The sequence below is a fragment of the Heloderma suspectum genome, chromosome Z, assembly GCF_057233095.1.
Source record: "Heloderma suspectum isolate Gila_16-S chromosome Z, 16-S_ref, whole genome shotgun sequence".
Taxonomy (NCBI): Eukaryota; Metazoa; Chordata; class Lepidosauria; order Squamata; family Helodermatidae; genus Heloderma; species Heloderma suspectum.
The window spans coordinates 13,344,967-13,368,460 of NC_139476.1; the positions used below are offsets into that span (position 1 = coordinate 13,344,967).

Below are 23,494 nucleotides of genomic sequence, written 5' to 3' on the forward strand. Positions count from 1 at the left end.
GACAGGCATGGTTGAATTTAATTCAGGTGACCATCATATCTACTACTGTGGGCAAGAATCCCGTAGAAGAAATGGAGTAGCACTCATAGTCAACAAAAGGGTGGGAAAAGCAGTACTGGGGTACAATCTCAAAAACAACAGAATGATCTCAGTACGAATCCAAGGCAAACCATTCAACATCACAGTAATTCAAGTCTATGCCCCAACCACTGAGGCCGAAGAAGCTGAGGTTGATCGGTTCTATGAAGACCTACAACACCTTCTAGAACTAACACCAAAAAAAGATGTCCTCTTCATCATAGGGGATTGGAATGCTAAAGTAGGAGGTCAAGAAATCACCGGGATAACAGGCAAGCATGGCCTTGGTGTACAAAATGAAGCAGGACAAAGGCTAATAGAGTTTTGCCAAGAGAACACGCTGATCATAGCAAACACTCTTTTCCAACAGCACAAGAGGCGACTCTACACATGGACATCACCAGGTGGTCAATATCGAAACCAGATTGATTATGTCCTTTGCAGCCAAAGATGGAGAAGCTCTATACAGTCAGTAAAAACAAGACCTGGAGCTGACTGTGGCTCAGATCATGAGCTTCTTATTGCAAAATTTTGGCTTAAATTGAAGAACGTAGGGAAAACCACTAAACCATTCAGGTATGACCTAAATCATATCCCTTATGAATATACAGTGGAGGTGAGGAATACATTTCAGGGATTAGACCTGATAGACAGAGTGCCTGAGGAACTATGGACGGAGGTCCGTAACATTGTTCAGGAGGCAGCAACTCAATCCATCCCAAAGAAAAAGAAATGCAAGAAAGCCAAGTGGCTATCTGATGAGGATTTACAAGTCGCTGAGGAAAGAAGGGAAGTGAAAAGCAAGGGAGAAAGGGGAGGATATATCCAACAGAATGCAGAGTTCCAGAGAATAGCAAGGAGAGACAAGAAGGCCTTCTTAAATGAACAATGCAAAGAAATCGAGGAAAACAGTAGAATGGGAAAGACTAGAGACCTTTTCAAGAAAATCGGAGATCTCAAGGGAACGTTTTGTGCAAAGACGGGCATGATAAAGGACCAAGAAGGCAGGGACCTAACAGAAGCAGATGAGATGAAGAAGAGGTGGAAAGAATACACAGAAGAACTATACAGGAAAGATCTGAATGTCCCCGATAGCCATGATAGTGCCGTCACTGAACTTGAGCCGGACATCCTAGAGAGTGAAGTCAAGTGGGCCTTAGGAAGCATTAGTAACAACAAAGCTAGCGGAGATGACAGTATTCCAGCTGAGCTATTTAAAATCCTAAAAGACAATGATGTTAAAGTGCTGCACTCAATTTGCCAACAAATTTGGAACACTCAACAGGGGCCACAAGACTGGAAAAGGTCAGTTTATATTCCAATTCTAAAGAAGGGCAATGCCAAAGAGTGTTCAAACTACCGTACAATTGCGCTCAGTTCAGATGCCAGCAAGGTTATGCTCAAAGTCCTACAAGCTAGGCTTCACAGCATGTGAACCGAGAACTACCAGAAGTACAAGCTGGGTTTCGAAGAGGCAGAGGAACTAGAGATCAAATCGCCAACATTCGCTGGATCATGGAGAAAGTAAGAGAATTCCAGAAAAACATCTATTTCTGCTTCATTGCCTATGCTCCAGCCTTTGATTGTGTGGATCACAACAAACCGTGGCAAATTCTGAAAGAGATGGGAGTACCAGACCACCTTCCCTGTCTCCTGAGAAACCTGTATGAGGGTCAAGAAGCAACAGTAAGAACCACACATGGAACAACCGATTGGTTTCAAATTGGGAAAGGAGTATGACAAGGCTGCATATTGTCGCCCTGCTTATTTAACTTATATGCAGAGTATATCTTGAGAAACGCCGGGTTGGATGAATCGCAGGTCGGATTAAGATTGCCGGGAGAATGATCAACAACCTCAGATACGCAGATGATACCACCCTAATGGCAGAAAGCGAAGAGGATCTAAAAAGCCTCTTGTTGAGGGTGAAAGTGGAGAGTGCAAAAGCTGGTTTGAAACTCAACATTAAAAAAACTAAGATCATGGCATCTGGCCCCATCACTTCCTGGCATATGGAAGGGGAAGAAATGGAAGCAGTGACAGATGTTATTTTCTTGGGCTCCAATATCACCGCAGACAGTGACTGCAGCCATGAAATTAAAAGACACTTGCTCCTTGGGAGGAAAGCTATGGCACACCTAGACAGCATAGTAAGAAGCAGAGACATCACCTTGCCGGCAAAGATCCATATAATCAAAGCTATGGTTTTCCCAGTAGCAACGTATGGCTGTGAGAGCTGGACTATAAGGAAGGCTGAGCGCCGAAGAATCGATGCTTTCGAACTGTGGTGCTGGAGAAGACTCTTGTGAGTCCCCTAGACTGCAAGGAGGTCAAATCAGTCACTCCTAAAGGAAATCAACCCTGATTGCTCACTGGAAGGACAGATACTGAAGCTGAAGCTCCAATATTTTGGCCAGCTAATGTGAAGAGAAAACTCTCTGGAAAAGACCCTGATGCTGGGAAAGACTGAAGGCAAAAGGAGAAGGGGATGGCAGAGGATGAGATGGCTAGATAGCATCACCGATGCAATGAATATGGACTTGAGCACACTCCGGGAGAGAGTGGAGGACAGGAAGGCCTGGTGTGCTCTGGTCCATGGGGTCACGAATAGCTGGACATGACTTAACGACTGAACAACAACAACAAGCATGCCTTCTCTGTGGTGGTTGCCCACCCTTTGGATCACTTTCCCAAATGTGGTTTGAGAGGTAGAAATGGTGGCAACTTTTAAACACTCTTGAAAACACCCTTGTTCACACAGGCTTTTCCTGTCCTGTGAGGGACTCTGTTATTACCATGCTTTCTTGTAGGGATGTTGGAGAAACCTGAAAGAGATTCAAATGAGTTTGGATTCGTTTAAATCTGACCAGTGAATTCCACAGCAGGCCACCTTTTTCTGAGTCACATGGTCTTAAGTATGAGCCTTTGTCATTTTGAATCTATCTGCTTATCAAGATCTGGGGTGTACAAGGGTATAAAAACACATCTTTTTAATTTAGGGCATAATCCTATGCAAGTTCAGACAGAAAAAGTCCTACAACTCCCAGCATGGGAACTGTAGTATCTAAAGATGCATAGGATTGCACTCGGAGAGTGCAATCCTATGAGGATAGTCAGCTACCTCTGAACTCAGAGGCGGCCAACTATCCAATGCTGGGCAGGCAGAGCATGGAGGGGATCATCTCCTCCATGCTCCAGGTGCCCTGCATTTGTGGCTAGACAGCTGATTTGGGGAGGGGGGGAGCAGATGGCACATAGGAAGCATCGTAATGATGCTTCCATGGTCTCCTCCCCTCCCCGCCCCCAGGAAAGTCCCCTTTTTGCCCACTCTGCACTATTCTTATGAGTGCACATCTAGGGATTAACTGTGCCTCCTGTGAGGCAGTGGGGGAGGGTGCAGGGAGTGAAGTTTCTGTGAACCGAGCTCAGAGCCCTGGCTCCAAGCTTGGTTATCAGAAACCAAAACATCCTATGGCTGTCTAGACACTATCTAGCAGCCATAGGATTGCGTCCATAGCCTTTTAAATTCCGTAGTTGTTTTAGTGCTTTACTGTTTTTAATGTCCTTGGGTTTTTTCCTCATTGTGTAAAGGTTTTATTGTCTCAAATTGATGGCTTGATGGCTTTTTAGCAAATAAAGTAGTATAGAAAGTTTAATGATAAAATATAAATATAATAAGGATAAGATGGAAAGGAGGAATGTCATATAGCCTTGGGCTCCTTGGAGGAAAGGCAGGATATAGATGTAACAAATACAATAAATAGATAAATAAATGTTAATAACAATGAATACATAAATAAGTCACCTCAGGGAAGATGGGCAAGGGAGAGTCTTCTGTGCTTTCTCTTCTAGTTTCAGCTTGAAACATGGCTGCCTTGGATGTTTCAGTAACAAATGTCTCTTCCCTTCTTCCTAGGTTATAACAAGGCTCCTCTGGAAGCAAGTAAGCATCATATTAGAATTCTTAATTAGAGTCCATTGCAAAAAACAACAACCCCATATTGTAAGAAACTAGAAATTAAGATAAAGGCAAGACATCAGTTGTAGAACCTTGATACAGCGGTTGTGTTTTTCCATTCTATTCTAGCTGTTTTGCCCACGGTAACCAAAACACCAACCCCAGAGGTGAAACACTTCACCATGAATTTCACCTTGACCAACCTCAAATACAAGCCAGGGATGGGAACCCCCAATTCACAGGCCTTCAGTTTTGCAGAAAGAACCCTCACCATTCTGGTAAGTCTTGCTCCATTGCTGCTGGTACAATTTTTTTGAGTATTTCCAAGTGAGGCTTATATTGTGAAATTGCCCTGCTTCAAATCCAGAGTTTTACCAAGGGTCTTGTAGGGAATGACAAACCTGACAAGCTCTGCTTCACTCAGTTTCTTTTTTTCCCCCAGCCTTAAGTTTGTTCCATCCTGGTTTTGCATCAGTTTGTAATTTTTTTTAACGTCTTCATGAACATTTACCACGTATTCTCAAAAATATACACACTTTTGTGTACACATGTTCCAACATATGAAAAATTTTACAAGCAACTTCTCTGTAAAAATCACATGCTTGTTTCCATAATATAATACATTTTGTCACCACTTTTCTCTAATATTTTTGCAGATTTTTAATTTGCAAACTGTAACACAAAATTTAAAAAAGGGCAAATATTGCCCTATAACTCCATTCAGGCTCATGTGTAGTTTTGGGAAATGCGAATTTGGTAAGTTTGCCTTAAAATGTGAACTGAACAAATTTTTCGCCCATGGCTAGCATCCAGAGAACAACATCTTTGATTTGTAACTGTCCTGTGATTTCCCACCAATCTGTCTATTTTTTTGTCTTCTGGCGAAACATCTGTTAAGAAGGGAAAGATGGAATCATTCCATCCTGGAATGACATCATGAAATCACAATGCTTTTTAATTGTGCACTATGATGCACTAGGAGCCATCTGACTCAAAGTGCCCTTGCTCATACAGTGACTGGGTTTGTACAACATGACAACCCATGGCTTGTTATAGGCGTGTCATCCAAACCTGGCACAGCCAACCCATCATGGTTTGCAGTGACTGGTGCAGAGCTGCTCTTCCCGATCACACCAGCCCAAGCTGCCTCAAACCTCTCCTGCCAGTGACAGCCCCTCCAACAATGCCCAAATGGCACTTGGGAGGAGCTATCACTCATTCACCACCACCCCTTTTTGGCCCCCGGCATTTGCACAAATGGGGCCATATTTTTTTTTCCAATTTTATTTTTTTGGCCCTGGGGATTTGCGCAAATGTGTTTGTAATTTTTTAATTATTGCTTTCCCATTTTTTTTTTTGCAGTTCCAGAAGTGCGCACTTGTAGCTATCAGATACGTGTAGCCTTGCCTTGTCAATATCCTTGTATGTTTCAGCTGTCAAAGGGAATGAAGTGCATTATGAAACATACAAGGAAACTGACAAGATAGGACTGCATATTGGCTAACTTGCACACCATTTGACAGCGGCAGGTTGGGAAAAGGGGACAAGATCACCCACTTATCAAGGTGATCCTCAGGGTTTTAAGTGTTGAAGTGACACTTGTGGGTGCGCTGCTTTCATTCCACACTTCCCCGAGTCTCCAGCAAAGTCCTTTTAAGAGAGATCCAGGCTCCCATTCGCAGTAACCATCGCAGTAACTGCTCTGACTGGGAGGAGGAGAACAATTAATGTTGATCCCAGTTGTCTGTCAGGTACACTGTGGGTTGTTCCTAAAATAACCCACACTGCGAAGCGTATTCACAGGGTGGGTTGTCATGTCGTGCGAACATGGCCATCTCCTGTTAGTTTGAATTAGGGGCGGCGTACAAGCATTTTGTTGTGATTCATTTATGATCAGAATTTGACCTGTTTGCATCCACGTACACAAACATGAATAGGAGTGCTCTTTTTGGAAAAAGCTTTCACATTCCTGAGTTTGCGGTCATTTTTGAGAAATGCGCGTTTTCTCAAAACTGGACATTTTAAACTCGGTGCACACTTTTAAAAAATGCACACCAAAATGCATTTGAAACACAAAGAAAAACAGGTTGCAGGTGGAAATGGGAGTGAGGCAGAATGACTTTTGAAATGAAGCTCAGCAAATCTTATGATCTCAACCATCCCTGATTCTTCCATGCTGAGTCTGAGTTACACAACATATCCCTTCTTTTCCAGCTCGGCAGAACATTTGCTGGCACCAGCATTGGCCCAGCATATTTGGGGTGCAAAGTGACAGCTCTGAGGTAAGCCATCCTCAAATTCCATTCTCTCCCGCACCCCCAAGTCCTGGCATTTGTGTAGCAGTGTGTGTGTGTGTGTGTGTGTGTGAGAGAGAGAGAGAGGTATGTTTGTGTGAGAGAGAGTAAGTGGTATGTGAGTGAATGAGTGAGCGAGTAAGTGGTACGAGTCTGATGCTGGAGAGACGTGGAACCGTATGGTGTATAGAAATAGAATAAAATAGAACATAGAACATAGCCATTGCTGACCACCCGGAGGCACTAAGATGATGAAAGGGGACTCATAGACTTGCTATTACTCATAGACTTGCTATCCAGGGCTTTGGGACCTGGGGCTAGGGAAAGGAACCCCTTGGACCTTGCTTGTATCACACACCTGGGGCTTTGTAGCAAGGTAGTGATTCAAGAGGGCTTCTCTCGACTCAAAAAGGGACAGAGCACTGTTTCCAATGGTCAGGCTAGTTGGGTGAACTTGCAAGCTGGATCCTGCCTTAGCCAATTTTACCACACAGCTTAGTATCCATGGCAGTTCTCCTTCAGTTCAACTTCAATATATCTATGGCCCTAGTTACTCCAGTGGCAAGTGTTTCTTGCCTCTTATCGTTTGGGTGCCATAAGTCACCATCTCTGCTCTCATCATTCCTTTGCAGACAGCAATGCCTTCCTCCTGGTTTGATTACCACTTTGTTCAGTTCACCATTCTTCTGCTAAAATTCTTTCTTCCCCACCTCACCCTCCAGTTCTGTGAGCAATGGGGATGGGGGGGCCCGACATACTCCCAGACCCAGTCTATTGTCTGCAACGTCTCTAACAGCAATTACTTCCTCCTTTAGCCTGTCTCTGTGGGCAGTTCAGGATGCTTCTGCTTAAATTCTCTGTCTCTCCTTCCAGATCTGTGAGAAATGGGGACGAAACTGGAATGGACGCTGTCTGCACTTACCAAAAGGATTCCACCACGCCCATGTTTGACCGAGTGAAAATGTACCATGAAATCGTCAACAAGACCAGGAGTTTCACCAAGATGGGGCCTTACAACTTGGAAAGATACAGCCTCTATGTCAATGGTAGTCAAGTGGTTTTAAAACATTTTATTATCATCAATCAGGATATATTAGTCAACAAATCACAATACATATTTGTTGTTGTTGTTGTTCAGTCATTAAGTCATCTCCAACTCTTCGTGACCCCATGGACCATAGCACACCAGGCCTTCCTGTCCTCCGTTCTCTCCCGGAGTGTGCTCAAGTTCATATTCATTGCATCAGTGATGCTATCTAGCCATCTCATCCTCTGCCGTCCCCTTCTCCTTTTGCCTTCAATCTTTCCCAGCTTCAGGGTCTTTTCCAGTGTGTTTTCTCTTCGCATTTGGTGGCCAAAATATTTGAGCTTCAGCTTCAGTATCTGTCCTTCCAATGAGCAGTCAGGGTTGATTTCCTTTAGGATGGACTGATTTGACCTCCTTGCAGTCCAGGGGACTCGTAAGAGTCTTCTCCAGCACCACAGTTCGAAAGCATCAATTCTTCGGTGCTCAGCCTTCCTTATAGTCCAGCTCTCACAGCCATACATTTCTACTGGAAAAACCATAGCTTTGATTATACAGACCTTTGTTGGCAAGGTGATGTCTATGCTTCTTACTATGCTGTCTAGGTTTGCCATAGCTTTCCTCCCAGGGAGCAAGCATCTTTTAATTTCATGGCTGCAGTCACCATCTGTGGTGATCTTGGAGCCCAAGAAAATAAAATCTGTCACTGCTTCCCTTTCTTCCCCTTCTATATGCCAGGAAGTGATGGGGCCAGATGCCATGATCTTCGTGTTTTAATGTTGGGTTTCAAACCAGCTTTTGCACTCTCCACTTTCACCCTCAACAAGAGGCTGTTTAGATCCTCTTCGCTTTCTGCCATTAGGGTGGTATCGTCTGCGTATCTGAGGTTGTTGATAATTCTCCCGGCAATCTTAATTCTGACCTGTGATTCATCCGACCCGGCGTTTCTCAAGATATACTCTGCATATAAGTTAAATAAGCAGGGCGACAATATACAGCCTTGTCATACTCCTTTCCCAATTTGGAACCAATCGGTTGTTCCATGTCCGGTTCTTACTGTTGCTTCTTGACCCTTGTACAGGTTTCTCAGGAGACAGGTAAGGTGGTCTGGTACTTCCATCTCTTTAAGAATTTGCCACAGTTTGTTGTGATCCACACAATCAAAGGCTTTAGCCACAATTTTTATCAAAACCACAGGGAAGTCATGGAAATATATATATATAGTACACAGTGAACAATACAATAAGAATTCTGGTTATTCTTGATAATTCTGGTTATTCTTGATGGTCTGGTATTCATGGTATGGTATTAATACGATTGCATTGATGGTCCAGTATTGCATTGATGGTCTGGTATTAATACCAACATTGAAGAATTTGGCAACTGACAAAAATAAATTGCCATTGACCCTATCAAGACCAAAAGCAAGCAGTAATTATTTTCATCTACCAGGAATTTACTGCGTTAGGGGAGAGATCAAAGTATTCCCTTGTACCCTGATAAAAATGGCGATTAAATAGTAAATGTGCAAGAGATTCCATTTTAAAGTATTTATTTATTTATATATGTATTTATTACATTTCTATACCACCCAACAGCCAATGCTGTCTGAGCGGTTCACAAAAAATAAATACAATCTATATAGATAGACTGTGTGGATTCATTATGAGTATATTGTGTATTAGTAATGCATTAGCAGCAAATGTAGCTCGTCTCTGTGATTGTTGCCATAATTTCCAGAGCAATGAGGACTCTCTCTATACATTTCAGATTTCCATCTGCTGATCAGTGTTAATGCTGCTAATTAGTATTTATAGGATGTTGTGCTGCTGTTGTTTTTAAAAAGTATAAGAGCATAAAAACTTAAGAAGAGCCCTGCTGGATCAGACCAAGGGTCCATCTAGACCAGCATTCTGTTCCCAAAGTGGCTAACCAGCTGTTGACCAGGAACCCAGAAGCAGGGCATGAGTGCAACACACCCTGCCACCCATGTTCCCCAGCAACTGGTGCACATAGGCTCTCTGCCTCTGGTACTGGAGGTAGCATAGAGCTATCAGGACTAGTAGCCATTGATAGCCTTCTCCTCCAGGAATTTGTCCAACCCCTTTTAAAATTTGTCCAAACTGGTGGCCATGACTATGTCATGTGATAGCAAATTCCATAGTTTAACTCTGCGCTGTGTGAAGAACTTCTTTTTAACTGTCCTGAATCTCCCACCAATCAGTTTCATGGGGTGACCCCATGGGGTTCTGGCATTATTCTAGTATATTCTTATAGAATGTATGATTTTGTGTTGTTTGTAGTATGTCTTGTTAGCTACCTTGGATTCTTTTGGTCAAAAGGCATGGTCTCAGCAAAGAAGAACATACATAGTTTTCAGTTGAGAATAGAAACATACAACAATTCTGAGATGCAGAGCAGAGCTAGGAAAATTTGGTCCTGTGTATTTTCCCACCAGTTTCACTTTGAAAATCTGTTTCTACCCCACTACCCACAAATGTTTATTTCTTTTCTTTTCCTAGATTATAATGAGCCCCCTCTGGAAGCAAGTAAGTATAATTCAAATATTCTTAGAGTATATTAAAACACTGAGAAAAAGATGCTAATGGAAGGGTTGATATAATGGCTCTAGGGAACAGCGTCAATTCGATGGCTGTTCTGTTTTCCACTCTATTCCATCTGTTTTGTCTACAGCAACCAAAGCAACAACCCCACTAGTTGAACAGTTCACCATTAATTTCACTGTGACTAACCTCAAATATAAACCAGAGATGAGAACTCCCAATTCACAGGCCTTCAATTCTACCCAAAGAGTGCTCACCACATTGGTACGTCTGTCTAGCTCAATTTGAGTTGGCAAGATCTGTGCTACAGCAGCGTGGAGTATCCGTTTAACTTACTCAACATATCCCTTCTTTTTCAGCTCGGTACAGTCTTCTCCAGTATCAGCATTGGCCCTGCATATTTGGGATGCAAAGTGACAACTCTGAGGTAAGAGTTCCTCCAGTGCAGGCGTGTTGAACCTCTTTTAGCCCATGGGATGGATTTCATTTTGGAGAAGCTCTCAGGGGCCACATTCCAGTGGTGGGTGGGGCCAAAGGCAGAAGGGGTGGGCCCAAAATGTGTTTCCCTCAGCAACAGTGAATTACTCTTCTCTTAGCCAGTTCAGGGTGCTTCTTTTAAAATTCTTTCTTTCCAGACCTGTGAGAAATGGGGATGAAACCAGAATGGACTCTGTCTGCACTTACCGAAACAACTCCACTGCGCCCCCGTTTGACAGAGTGAAAGTGTACCACGAAATAGTCAACAAGACCAAAAGTGTCACCAAGATGGGACCCTACAATCTGGATCAAAACAGCCTCTATGTCAATGGTGAAACAAGTAGTTTTTAAGGGTTTGGGTTAGATTGTGTGCATGGATGAGGTTTTCTTTTTAAAGAAGGGATGTGGCTGTCACCAGGCCATATCAAGTCTGGCAGTTGTCCAGGACTCATCAGGTTGCTCTGAGATGACTAACTTCTTCCCTCTCTATCTGACTAGTTTGTTTCTTAAACTTGAACAGGTGTATCTGAGATTCACCAGATCAAGAGAGGATACAACGGCTTTAAGGACAGACCCCACTCAGTGGTAGATCTGCAAACTAAGTGTTTAGGGCTTCAGGAATTAATGTATGGGTGGTGGTCCCCAAAACCTCTCTCAAGCCAGGCAAATACAAATATGGTATCAAAGAATATATATTTATTGCTCAAACAGTCTAAGAGAATAAAAAGCTTTAGGTGAGATGAGGCAGATTACAAACACCTCTAAATACAGACATGTTATGATCGCTAAGAGTATAGTGAAAATAGTAGCAAGCACATTGTCAGCATAGTGAAACTTAAGTTCTTCTCAATCTAACAGTCAATATCAAAGTTTCATATTTACCTAGATGTAAGGCATGGTGGGAGAAGCCAGCCTAAGCACGTATGTCAGGTTCCTCATTCTCCCAGGATCTCTCTCCCAAACAGATCAAACACTGGTCTTTTATAACCCCCATGAAGTTGACGACCTCATCTTCAGCTTCAGACCTGGTCTTACCACCATTTTCATTGTTCTCAGTGTAGCCTGGCCTGCTGCTGGCACCAGAAACACTTAAACAAAGGTATCCTTGCTAAACTAAGCAACATGCTGCTTCCAATATTTGAGTGACTCACTCATGGAAGCCCTCCTTCAGTTCCGAGAATATATTCCACTACTCATAGTTATCTCATAATACACACACAGAACTAGTTACGTCTCCAAAACACAATTAATTCTTATCCATTCTATGCAGTACAATAAGAATTCCACTACAGCAGTAGCAGGAATGGCTGCTAGTGTGACAAAAAGCTAGGTGTGATTGCTGTGTTCCTACAGCAACCCTGGGAACTAGCTCAAACTAGTGTTCCCGGAATGGGTGAGGACAGCTGAACTCCCTTCTGAAAGGTCTGCTGACTTGTTCTGTTCTGGAAATTCTAATTTGGGCTAGTTTCTGATGGCTGTATCAAGTGCTAGCTTCCCATTGTGCTAGCTATGCTAGAGTCAACTGGTGGCCCTCCAGATTTTTGGCCTACAACTCCCATCATGGCTCACCATTGACTGTGCTGGGTAGGGCTGCTGGGAGTTGTAACCCAAAACATCTGGTAAGCCAAAATTGCCCCTGCCCACTGGAGCAACACAGAACAGACCTGCTCCGTCTTCTGCACGATGGATCTTTGAAGGATGCAGTTCTTTGAAGACCGTAGTGCAACTTAACCAGTTTCCCCAATGGTCTCCTATCCAGGCACTGATGAAACTTAGACCAGCACAGCTTCAGCAAGCTTGCTGCGACCATTGCTGGGGACATTATTTTACATCACTTTCAGCTGCAAAGGAAGCTTTTGGATACAGATTCCCAAATGCAAAGCTAGGAAAATTGGAATCTCGTGGATTTCCCCCTCTACTCACCTTGATAGGCTGCTTCCCTAACAACCATCTTTTCCTTTCTCCTAGAGTATAATGAGCCCCCGCTGAAAGCAAGTAAGTGTTGCATCAACTTTTTAAATTATTCTCCATTACAGGAAACTAGAACTCTTGTGTTTAATTAGGGATGTTGGTCTCTGTGAAATCTGCCCCTTTGGGGGCTTGACGGAATCCCACTGAGCACATGATTTGGCATGCATTTGCGGATCGAGCCGCACAGCTTTTCCTGAAATCTGGGAACTTTTCTGTTTTTTAAGAAAATAGTATAAAAAGAAATTGGAACAGTCACAATTATGCAAATTACAGCTGAAAATTGCATGAATTACATGAATTCTGGGGGTGATTTGCACAAATTTCTTTTTATGCATATAAAAAACCACGGAAACTCCACAAGCTGGCCCAACTTGATGCAGATAAAGTTGGGCCAGCTTACAGGGAAATGAGCCTAAGTCCGGGGGGCACAGCTGATGAAAGCTCAGCGAAATTCATCCCCCTCCAGACAGATTCGTATTCATTCATTCATTCATTCATTTATTTATTTATTTGCAATAGTTATATGTCGCTCCACATCAGAAGATTTTGGAGCAGTGAACACAGTTAAAAAATAAATTAGGAGCAGGTTAAAAGAGTTAAAGCATTTTTTAAAAAAGACAAACCCCAACAAAGTAAAGTTTAACAAACCACAGCTGGTCATGCAAGGAAGGTCTCTTGAAAGAACGTCTTCAGGAGGCGCCGGAAGGAACACAATGTTGACACCTTTTGTTGTTGTTGTTCAGTTGTTCAGTCGTGTCCGACTCTTCGTGACCCCATGGACCATAGCACGCCAGGCCTTCCTGTCCTGTGCTCTCTCCCGGAGCGTGCTCAAGTTCATATTCATTGCATCGGTGATGCTATCTATCCATCTCATCCTCTGCCGCCCCCTTCTCCTTTTGCCTTCAGTCTTTCCCAGCATCAGGGTCTTTTCCAGAGAGTTTTCACTTCGCATTAGGTGGCCAAAATATTTGAGCTTCAGTTTCAGGATCTGTCCTTCCAATGAGCAGTCAGGGTTGCTTTCCTTTAGGATTGACTGATTTGACCTCCTTGCAGTCCAGGGGACTCGTAAGAGTCTTCTCCAGCACCACAGTTCAAAAGCATCAATTCTTCGGTGCTCAGCCTTCCTTATAGTCCAGCTCTCACAGCTATACATTACTACTGGGAAAACCATAGCTTTGATTAGACGGACCTTTGTTAGCAAGGTGATGTCTCTGCTTCTTACTATACTGTCTAGGTTTGCCATAGCTTTCCTCCCCAGGAGCAAGTGTCTTTTAATTTCATGGCTACAGTCACTGTTTGCGGTGGTCTTGGAGCCCAAGAAAGTAAAATCTGTCACTGCTTCCATTTCTTCCCCTTCTATATGCCAGGAAGTGATGGGGCCAGATGCCATGATCTTAGTTTTTTTAATGTTGAATTTCAAACCAGCTTTTGCACTCTCCTCTTTCACCCTCAACAAGAGGCTCTTGAGATCCTCTTTGCTTTCTGCCATTAGGGTGGTATCGTCTTCATATCGGAGGTTGTTGATAATTCTCCCGGCAATCTTAATTCCGACCTGTGATTCATCCAACCCGGCGTTTCTCATGATGTACTCTGCATATAAGTTAAATAAGCAGGGTGACAATATGCAGCCTTGTCATACTCCTTTCCCAATTTGGAACCACTCGGTTGTTCCATGTGTGGTTCTTACTGTTGCTTCTTGACCCTCGTACAGGTTTCTCAGGAGACAGGGAAGGTGGTCTGGTACTCCCATCACTTTAAGAATTTGCCACAGTTTGTTGTGATCCACACAATCAAAGGTTTTAGCATAGTCAATGAAGCAGAAATAGACGTTTTTCTGGGATTCTCTTGCTTTCTCCATGATCCAGCAAATGTTGGCGATTTGATCTCTAGTTCCTCTGCGTCTTCGAAACCCAGCTTGTACTTCTGGTAGTTCTCGGTTCGCATACTGCTGAAGTCTGGCTTGTAGGATTTTGAGCATAACCTTGCTGGCATGTGAACTGAGCGCAATTGTGCAGTAGTTTGAACACTCTTTGGCGTTGCCCTTCTTTGGAATAGGAATGTAAACTGACCTTTTCCAGTCTTGCGGCCATAGTTGAGTGTTCTAAATTTATTGGCATATTGAATGCAGCACTTTAACAGCATCATGTTTTAGGATTTTAAATAGCTCAGCTGGAATACTGTCATCTCCACTAGCTTTGTTGTTACTAATGCTTCCTAAGGCCCACTTGACTTCACTCTCTAGAATGTCTGGCTCAAGTTCAGTGTTGACACCTGCCTGACCTCTAAAGACAGGGAATTCCACAGGAAGGGGGCCACTGCACTGAAGGCTCTTTTCCTGCTGGACTCCAACCGGGCCATGGGTCCCTGTGGAACCACCAGGAACATGCCCAACATACCTACTGGTTAATTGATAAATTGAGTAATGGCACAATCCTGTGGCCCCTAGACCTTGTCTGAAGGGCCATAAGATCCTGGAAATTTGAATCTCCAAGGCTGTAGACAGAGCTATGACCTCGGAGGTGAGAATCCCTGCTCAGATCTTCACCCCTGCCCCATGCCCAGCTGCAACGGAGAGCTCTGTGGCTGCTCCTATTCCAAGGTCAGTGTCACGACCTTGGATGAGGATTGGGAGGGGGAAAGGGTAACACATTTAGTAAGTGCTAATAAAAAACTGCCACTGGCAGACTCCATCTTGGAAGAGGCCTTCCCCTTCCAGTATCACAGAGGAGGGGACACACCATCTTAAAAGAGGCCTTCCTGCTCCACATTTGCACAGAAAGGAATGCCTCTTTTAAGATGGCATCTCCTGCATCATGGACATGTACCATCTAAAAACAAAGGAAAAATATCCCCCCTCCCGCCTCAAAACTATGATTTTAGTTATATGCTGTGGTAAGAGGGGCGAAAGGCAATGCGGCTACTAGAGCATGGCTACAGTTCTTCCCTATATGTGACGTATTTCGCTGTATAAGAGCCTGCCCCACTGAACATTCGGGGCTGTCTGCCCCTTTGCTGACAGAGTGCCTGTGAGCCTCGTAATAAACACGTGTCTGATCCAGAAGCTTACCAATGTCTAGTTGATTATTGGACCATCAGCTAGCCAGCGAACCAAACCGAGGGGCCTTTTGCCCCTCTTACTACAATGCAAAAGCATGTGGATTTAACTGATTAAAACAAATCCAGTTAATTGACTAAGTGTTCTTTAATTGGGTGATAGCCCTACAAAGAACATTGGGAAACACAGGGGCATGGAATAGTTGATAACGGCAAGATATTAATAGAAAAGAATCCATATGCTTGTTTTGTTTTCCATGTCACTCCAGCTGCTTCGTCCCTGGCAGTCAAACACTTCACCGTGAATTTCACCATCACCAACCTCAAATACAGGCCAGAGATGGGGACTCCCAATTCGATGGCCTTCAATTCTACAGAAAGAGCCATTACCACGTTGGTAAGCCTAGTTCCATTTGCATGAGTGAGAACTGTGTGAACGGTGTGGAAGGAGTGCTCTGTTTCACATGTTCAACATCTCCCTTCTTTCCCAGCTTCACACAACATTTGCCGGCACCAGCATTGGCCCGGCCTATTTGGGATGCAAAGTGACAAGCCTGAGGTAAGCCTTCCTCCAGAGGAGTGAACGTTTCTGCTCTGATCTAGGCATGGGCGGCCCAGGACAGTTCTGCACGTCTTCATTTGTACGTCAGCCCCATTGCCGCATCGGTCTGCAACTTCTTTTACAGACCCGCACAAAAAAATCATTTTGTTTTTGAACACATTTTTCTTTACAAAATGTGCAATTAGTATACATTTTACCCTAAAATAATGTTTTTTGAATGCATGGTATCCTAAAATGCAGTGGAGGCTGGAGGGTCTGATTTCGGTGGGCTACTGAATCTATTCCAGGTTTCAGTCAGAAACAGCCAGAACTCTCAAGGAGCTATTAAAGGTGCTGAACCTATTTTGGGGACATGGTTCAGCACCTTGGACAGCTCCTTCAGAGTTCTGGCTGGTTCTGACTGAAATGGACTCACAGCCCTTTCAAAATCAGAGCCACCAGCCTCCGCTGCATTTTGTATGCATTTTAGATACATTTACATACATTTACATACATTTTAACCTAAAACACAGATTTTAATATGCATTTCTCTATGTTTCTTGAGCTCAGAATTCTATTTGGATGTAGGATTTGAATCTGTCTTGTACTGTGTCAGATCTCTGATCCATGTAGCCCAGAAATGTCTGCTCCTACGGTGTCTCCAAGAGGGTGCCTGGGTATTCCTCTTGCTGCCTGCCAGGTTCCCTGCCAGGTTCCCTGCTGTTCCTGATTTTTATTCCATTCCTCAAGATTCCTAAAAAATGGTTTCATAAACAATTTTATTTAAAAAGTGTTTTTTAACACTTTTAACAAGGCAGCCACGTTGTGAAAGCACTCATAATATGCTCTCAAAATTCAAATGTCTTCAAAGGAGGAAACTTCTCTAAAATTAAGGTGCTGGTAAAAAGGAAGCTGAGAGGATCAGATCTCTCTCTAGAATGCCTGGGGATTAATCAGTAATACAATAATAGAAGCTCAACTAGAATGGATAGAGCAGATCAGCAAAGACACCACCAAGTCAAAGAGGATACCAGCATGGTCAACCAGCAGTATGAAGGAAGCTGTTAATAGAAAAGGCTTCCTTTAGAAAATCAAAGTCTTGCCGAAATGAGGAGAACCAAAAGTGCTGAAAGAGGTTCCCCACCGCTCATTTAGAGTGTAGGCCCACCTGACCAAGTTATTATCTTGAGGGTCTGAGTATTTCACCTCTCCCTTGTGTTAGGTCAAGGATGGGCAACTTGCTGCCCTCCAGATGTTTTGGCCTACAACTCACAGGAACATCGGAAGCTGCCTTATACTGAGTCAGACCATGGGTCCATCCAGCCCTATATTGCTGACACTGATGGACAGCATCAGCTCTCCAGGGTTCCAAGCTGGGTTCTTTCTCAGCCCTACCTGGAGGTGCCAAGGATCGAATCTGGGACCTTCCGCCTGCCAAACAGGGGCTCTGCCACTGAGCCACGGCCTCTCCCTCAGTTGGAGGAAGAAGGAAAGACACAAAGGTGCTAAAGGAAAATGGGAGCTATGGCAAACTGGACAAACACAGTGCTCTGTCGGGCTGGGAGAGGTTCAACTACCCTGGCGTACACAGACTGGTAGTGGCTCTACAGGGTTTCAGGGAAGAGTTTTGCCAGCCCTTCCTGAGATGCCAGGAAATAGCAGGGACTGTCTGAATGCAAAGCTGGAGCTCTACCACTGAGCTGCAGTCCCTCCCCAAACAAAAATAGTCGGGGCCCCTGGTCTACTCTGACCGGCAGTAATTCTTCAAGATTTAAGGCAGGGAGCGGCTTTTCCAGCTGTTATTAGTGTAGCTCATTCTAACTGGAGAAGCTGGGCATTGAACCTGGAATTCTGCATGTAAGGTATACATTGTACCACTGAGTTTACAGCTGCTCCTTTTAGACAGAGGGTGCCACTGGGCGACCCTTTCTCCACAGACCATAGAGCTCATAGTGGGGCATTAGAGAAGATGCAGCCTTGGAGGGATATAGAGACACTTACCTCAAGTGGAGGCGTGCTCTGCTTCCTTTCCTAGACCCGTGAATGGTTGGGACAACACCAGAACGGACGCCATCTGCACCTTTCAAAACAGCTCCTCCGTCACTGCGTTTGACAGAGTTGGAGTTTACCACGAACTCATAAACAAGACCAATGGCTTCAGCAGAATGGGCCCTTACCATCTCAAGCAGGACAGCCTTTACGTCAACGGTAACTGGTTGATTTTCACAACGTTGAATGATTGCATTTCTAGGCAGTGGAGGCGGGTGGCTCCGATGTCAGTGGGGTGGTAAATCCACTCCGGGTTTCAGTCCAAACCAGTCAGAACTCTAAAGGAGCCATCCAAGATGCTCCACACCTTGGATAGCTCCTTTACAGTTCTGACTGAAACCCGGAGCGGATTTACCACCCCACTGACATTGTAGCCACCAGCCTCCATTGTTTCTAGGAGCAGGAGAGGATCATGGGATAAGACCAAGGTGATACCCTTGATGGCTTTAAGCTTTCATATTTTACATGGTGTTATGCTGCGCTTTGTGATTTTAATTTTTGTGAACGCCCAGAGAGCTTTGGCTGTGGGGCAGTATAGAAATATTAATAACAACAACAACAACAACTCTAGAAACAAACATTTGAAAACATTCAGGCCTTGAAATCTGAAGGGGGGGTATTTCCCATTTGGTTGGGGGCTCTGTTCTCAAAGGCACTGTCAGCACCAAAGTTACATATTACCTTTTCCTCATCCCTTCACTTCTTCTAACGTTTGTTCCTTTGCCTTCCAGATTACCATGAAGCAGCCTCTCTGCCTCGTAAGTATTCAGAAGGATATTTAGTTTGTGAGAACTCTGGTCTTGAAGGCCCTCTGCCCTAACATGCAGGATTATCCATTCCTCCTCCTCCCCTCTCAAAGTCACTTTCCGTCAACCATCTTGCTCCTGTCCTTGCTGATACTAGCACTGAAACAGGAAGTTTTACAGGAAGATGAGGGTAACAAATAGGAAGTGGAACAGGAAGATTTATTAATTTATTTCATTTGTACCCCACCTTTCTATCAAGAAATTGGGACTCAAACAGCTTACCATCATAAATAAAACTTGATTAAAACAATACTGAAACAATACAATAAAAGCACAACAATAACAGAATAAAGGAGCACACAACCCAACAGACCCACTTACATGCCAAAGTCCTTCTTCAATAAAGTAGCCTTTGCCTCCTAACAGAAGAGCAGCAGAGAGGGCGTGAACCTAACCTCCCTTGGGAGGGAGTTCCAAACCCTGGCAGTGGCCACTGAGAAGGCCCTCTCTCATGTCTGAAAAATGTAGGGATGTTAGAGAATTCTGCCACAGACTCCAGTGAGTCTAAAGAATCCAGCCCCCCGGAGGCCGTAGCGGAATGGAGCACTCTCCCCTGCCACCCCACGAAATTTTCCTGGGACGGACCCTACCTGGCATCAGCCGGTCCGGTCCATCCACTGCCCCGGTCTGTGCCCACAAATGGCTGCCCCAGTCTGCGGCTGCCATTTGCCTCCCTACTTTAGCCGTGATAGGCTACATAAGTATTACGTAGCCTATCACGGCAAAGAGCAGGGATGCAAATGGTGGCCGCTGCGATACCATTTGCATCCCTGCGTTAGCTGTGGCAGCCGCCATTTGCGTCCCTGCTCTTTGCTGTGATAGGCTACGTAAATATATATGTAGCCTATCACGGCTAACACAGGGACGCAAGTGGCGGCCACTACAGCGGACGCCATTTGCGGCCGCAGCCCAGCAGCGGTCGGAAGTCCGGCTGCGGGCGGGCCTGGCTGGCAGCTCCGCAGACTCACCATGGAGCGGAGCTGGTGGGGGAGGATTCCAGGGGGAGGGACAGATCGCCTCCCCTCCCTGCGGATGCCCCAGACCGGAACGGGGTAAGTAATCTGTGCACCCCTGAAAAAATGTGCTTCTGATGGTGGTGGGACTGATAGGAGGGCCTCCCCCAAAGATCCTAAAACCTAGGCAGGCTCATAAGGGAGGAGGTGGTCTTTCAGGCAGTTTGATCCCAAGCTCTGTAGGGCTTTATAGGTCATACCCAGGACTTTGAATTGCGCCAGAAACAGACACATAACCAGTGAAGCTGTTGTAACAAGGTGGTCACGTTCTCCTTGTAACCAGCCCTGGTCAACAGTCTGGCCACAGCATTCTAGACCAGCTGAAATTTCTGGACAGTTTTTGAAGGCAGCCCCATATAGAGCACATTACAGTGGTCCAAATGGGATGTAATTAAGGCATGTGTAACTGTGGCAAGATCAGACGTCTCTAGGAATGGACGCAGTTGGTGCACGAGATAGGGGGAACGGTTTTAGTGATAGCATCTCTCTTTCTCACTTGATCCATGAGAACTAGCAACCTGTTGGAATGGAGACTGTCTTTCCCACACAGAATATGTAGCTAGCATATGTGACTTCTGCTCTTGTTCAGAGCACCAGTTGCACGCAAATCCATTCCTGTTAAGGCTCTTGTATCAGTTGCATGTGGTTGGATTGCAACATGTTGCCTGCTTGTGTTGCTAGATGATGCACCACAGTTTCTGGTGGGCTACAAATCGATTTAAGGGGTGGTCTATGGTTTAATTCAGGGATGGCTCTGTGGCGTTTTAGTCAAGGATGTGACCAAAGATTTGCCCATAGTTTCACTGATATGGAAAAGAAGGGAAATACCTACACCTCTGGTTCTGTTTGAGGTATGCCATCCGAAGGTGTCGGAGGAATCTGTTTTAGGGGTGGAGCTTGATGAACTTTCATTGGCTCATATCCCCCAGACTTTGGTCCTTTTCCCACTAACTGGCCTGACTTGGTCTACAGTGAATCTGGGTAGTTAGATGACTTTCTGTGCTTTTTAAAAATTTGTGCAAATTATGCCAGCAATTTGTGCAAATTTACATAATTTGCACAAAGTACAGCAGCAATTTGTGTAAATTACCCAAATTGCAGTTGTGATTTGTGCGAATTATGCACATTGCAGCTGAAATTTGCACAAATTGCAACTGTACTTTGTGCAAATCTCTTTTTGCACGAATTGCAACCTGACCCCCCCAAATGGGAATAAGTTGCTGGAGTTCGGGGAAAACATTGTGGAAATGCTCCTTTACAGCTGGTGTTGTGCACAACAGTAAATATACAAAAATATAGAGCCCCATTCTGTATAAAAGATGGTGGCTTAAAAGGAGGATGGGAGGCTGCTGGGTGTGAGCAGACAGGTCCCGTAAACTCAGCAGGCAGAAGCGGGAGCTCACTGGATTCGCTGGGGGGAGTGAGCAGGGGGGAGTCTGATGGACTCCTGGACCCAGTCAGGTACCCGCATCATCCCTTCCTGTAGCTACAGCTTCCCTGTCGGCTGTTGCATATTTGAGCTGCCGTTCTCTCTCTTCCAGCTGCCCTGCCTTCGGTGGTGAACTTCACGGTGAACTTCACCATAACCAATCTCATGTATAAGCCAGAGATGGGAACCCCCAAATCAAAGGCGTTCAACTTGACACAGAGAGCCCTCACTACACTGGTAAGTCTCCCGGAACAGGTGAACATCCACATTTTCATGAATTATAAAGCATCACTGTTCTAATATACAATGAACTCTTCCTTTATGCCTAGCTGGTTGGAGCACTAAAGAAAAGCAGTGTTGGAACTGCACTTAGAGGATGCAACGTCTTGGCTTTTAGGTAAGCGATGTGGGATGGAGAATTTGTGTCATTCCCCCCCCCCCCGCCACCACCATTTCTGTACCCACAAATAGGGTGGAGAATTTTGAGAATGCGTTTTGCGCAGAGAAATTTTGAGAATGCGTTGTTTTGTGCAGAGAAATTCTGAGAATTTTGAAAATGTGTTTGCGCAGAGCTCTGGAATAGTTATGGAACGAAAGTGACGTTTTCCTGTCTCTAAATCATAGCGCACTCCCAGCCCATGTGTTCAAAGAATAGGTAGTACTCCGTAGATAATTCCTGCTCCTTGTCAGAACCACTGAGAAGATCTACATCTGATGTAGGACTAAAAGTGTTGAGTCAGAGAAAGAGGGGAGGGAATCCCATCTGGGCACAATTTTAAGTCTGACCTTTCTCTTCCAAGATCTGTGGATGATGGGACCAAGACCGGAATGGACAGCGTTTGCAGCTACCAAAAAGACACTGCAACTCCCCCTTTTGATCATGTGCAGGTGTACCACGAACTCATCAACAACACCAACCGGTTCACCAAGATGGGTCTCTACAACCTGGATAGGAACAGCCTCTTCTTGAATGGTGAGAAGCAGATTTTTGCTTTTGTGTTCGAAGCCTAGGAACACATAGGAAGCCAACTGTCAACACTGACTGGCAGCAATGGCTGTCTAGGGTTTCAGGCAGGATTGTTTCCCAGCCCTACTGGGAGATGCTGGGAATTGAACCTGGGACCATCTGCAGGCAAAGCAGGGCCTCCACCACGGCCCTGTTGAATATAGGAAACCACTTTATATGAAGTTAGACCACACTCACCCATCTAGCCCAAATGCTGCCTTGTTGCTATTGGCTGGGGCTCTCTGGGTTCCTTCGGTGATTCTTTTAACTGGGCATTGCACCTGGGACTTTGTAGATAGGAACAGAGAAAGTTGCCTTATTCTCAGTCAGACTATTGGTTCGTGTAGCTTGGTACTGTCTACACCAGGGGTGTTGAACCTCAGCCTTCCTGGCATGCCATTCCAGCCTTCAGGTTCCCCAGATAGCCACACCCCCTTCCTCTGGCCCCACCTCATCCCCCCAACAATTGCTGATTGGGGGGGGGGTTCCTGGCTTTTGCACCATTTCTGCCCCTTTCTAAAAGTTTGAAATGCCTCTCTGAAGGCCCTAGTTACCGGCAGTGAGAGCTTTACACTAAAACATGCTGGCATTTTGGGCCCCGCCCCATTGCCTTTGGCCCTGCCCACCACTGGAACGTGGCCCCTGAGAGCTTCTCTGGAATGGAATTTGGCCCTGGGGCTGAAAGAGGTATCTTTAGGGGAGATAGGATAGCGCTCTTCAAGGACTTGAAAGGCTGTCACAGAGAGGAAGGCCGGGATCTCTTCTCCATCATCCCAGAGTGCAGGACACTGAATAATGGCCTCAAGTTACAGGGAGCCAGATTCCAGCTGAGCATCAGGAAAAACTTCCTGACTGTCAGAACAATACAACGATGGGCTCAAGTTACAGGAAGAGGCTCAAGATACAGGAAGCCAGATTCTGACTGAACATCAGGGGAAACTTCCTGGCTGTTGGAGCAATATGACAATGGAACCAATTCCCTGGGGAGGCAGTGGGATCTCCCACACTGGAGGCCTTCAAGACGAGGCTGGACAGCCACCTGTCAGGGATGCTCTGACTTGGATTCCTGCATTGGGCAGCGGTTGGACTCCATGGCCTTGTAGGCCCCTTCCAACCCTACTGTTCCATGATTCTATGATTCTAGGTTCAACACCTCCTTGACATTGACTAGACATGGCTCTTCAGGGTTTCAGGCTGGGGTTTTCCAGCCCTACCTGGGGTTGCTGGGAA

General features: G+C 45.0%; 1 protein-coding gene across 1 annotated transcript in view; it reads left to right on the forward strand.

Annotated features, from left to right (window-relative positions):
• LOC146333703 (mucin-16-like) overlaps positions 1 to 23,494 on the forward strand; it is a 52,943-nt gene that overhangs the window by 1,346 nt on the left and 28,103 nt on the right. The window contains exons 5-20 of the mRNA XM_084825702.1: positions 3,995 to 4,021; positions 4,166 to 4,314; positions 6,251 to 6,318; positions 7,204 to 7,376; positions 9,877 to 9,903; positions 10,049 to 10,182; positions 10,278 to 10,345; positions 10,554 to 10,726; positions 12,364 to 12,390; positions 15,690 to 15,817; positions 15,912 to 15,979; positions 17,997 to 18,169; positions 18,742 to 18,768; positions 21,371 to 21,495; positions 21,588 to 21,655; positions 22,059 to 22,231. Of these exons, the coding sequence (XP_084681828.1) occupies positions 3,995 to 4,021; positions 4,166 to 4,314; positions 6,251 to 6,318; positions 7,204 to 7,376; positions 9,877 to 9,903; positions 10,049 to 10,182; positions 10,278 to 10,345; positions 10,554 to 10,726; positions 12,364 to 12,390; positions 15,690 to 15,817; positions 15,912 to 15,979; positions 17,997 to 18,169; positions 18,742 to 18,768; positions 21,371 to 21,495; positions 21,588 to 21,655; positions 22,059 to 22,231 (1,608 nt within the window). The remainder of the gene's footprint in view (positions 1 to 3,994; positions 4,022 to 4,165; positions 4,315 to 6,250; positions 6,319 to 7,203; positions 7,377 to 9,876; positions 9,904 to 10,048; positions 10,183 to 10,277; positions 10,346 to 10,553; positions 10,727 to 12,363; positions 12,391 to 15,689; positions 15,818 to 15,911; positions 15,980 to 17,996; positions 18,170 to 18,741; positions 18,769 to 21,370; positions 21,496 to 21,587; positions 21,656 to 22,058; positions 22,232 to 23,494) is intronic.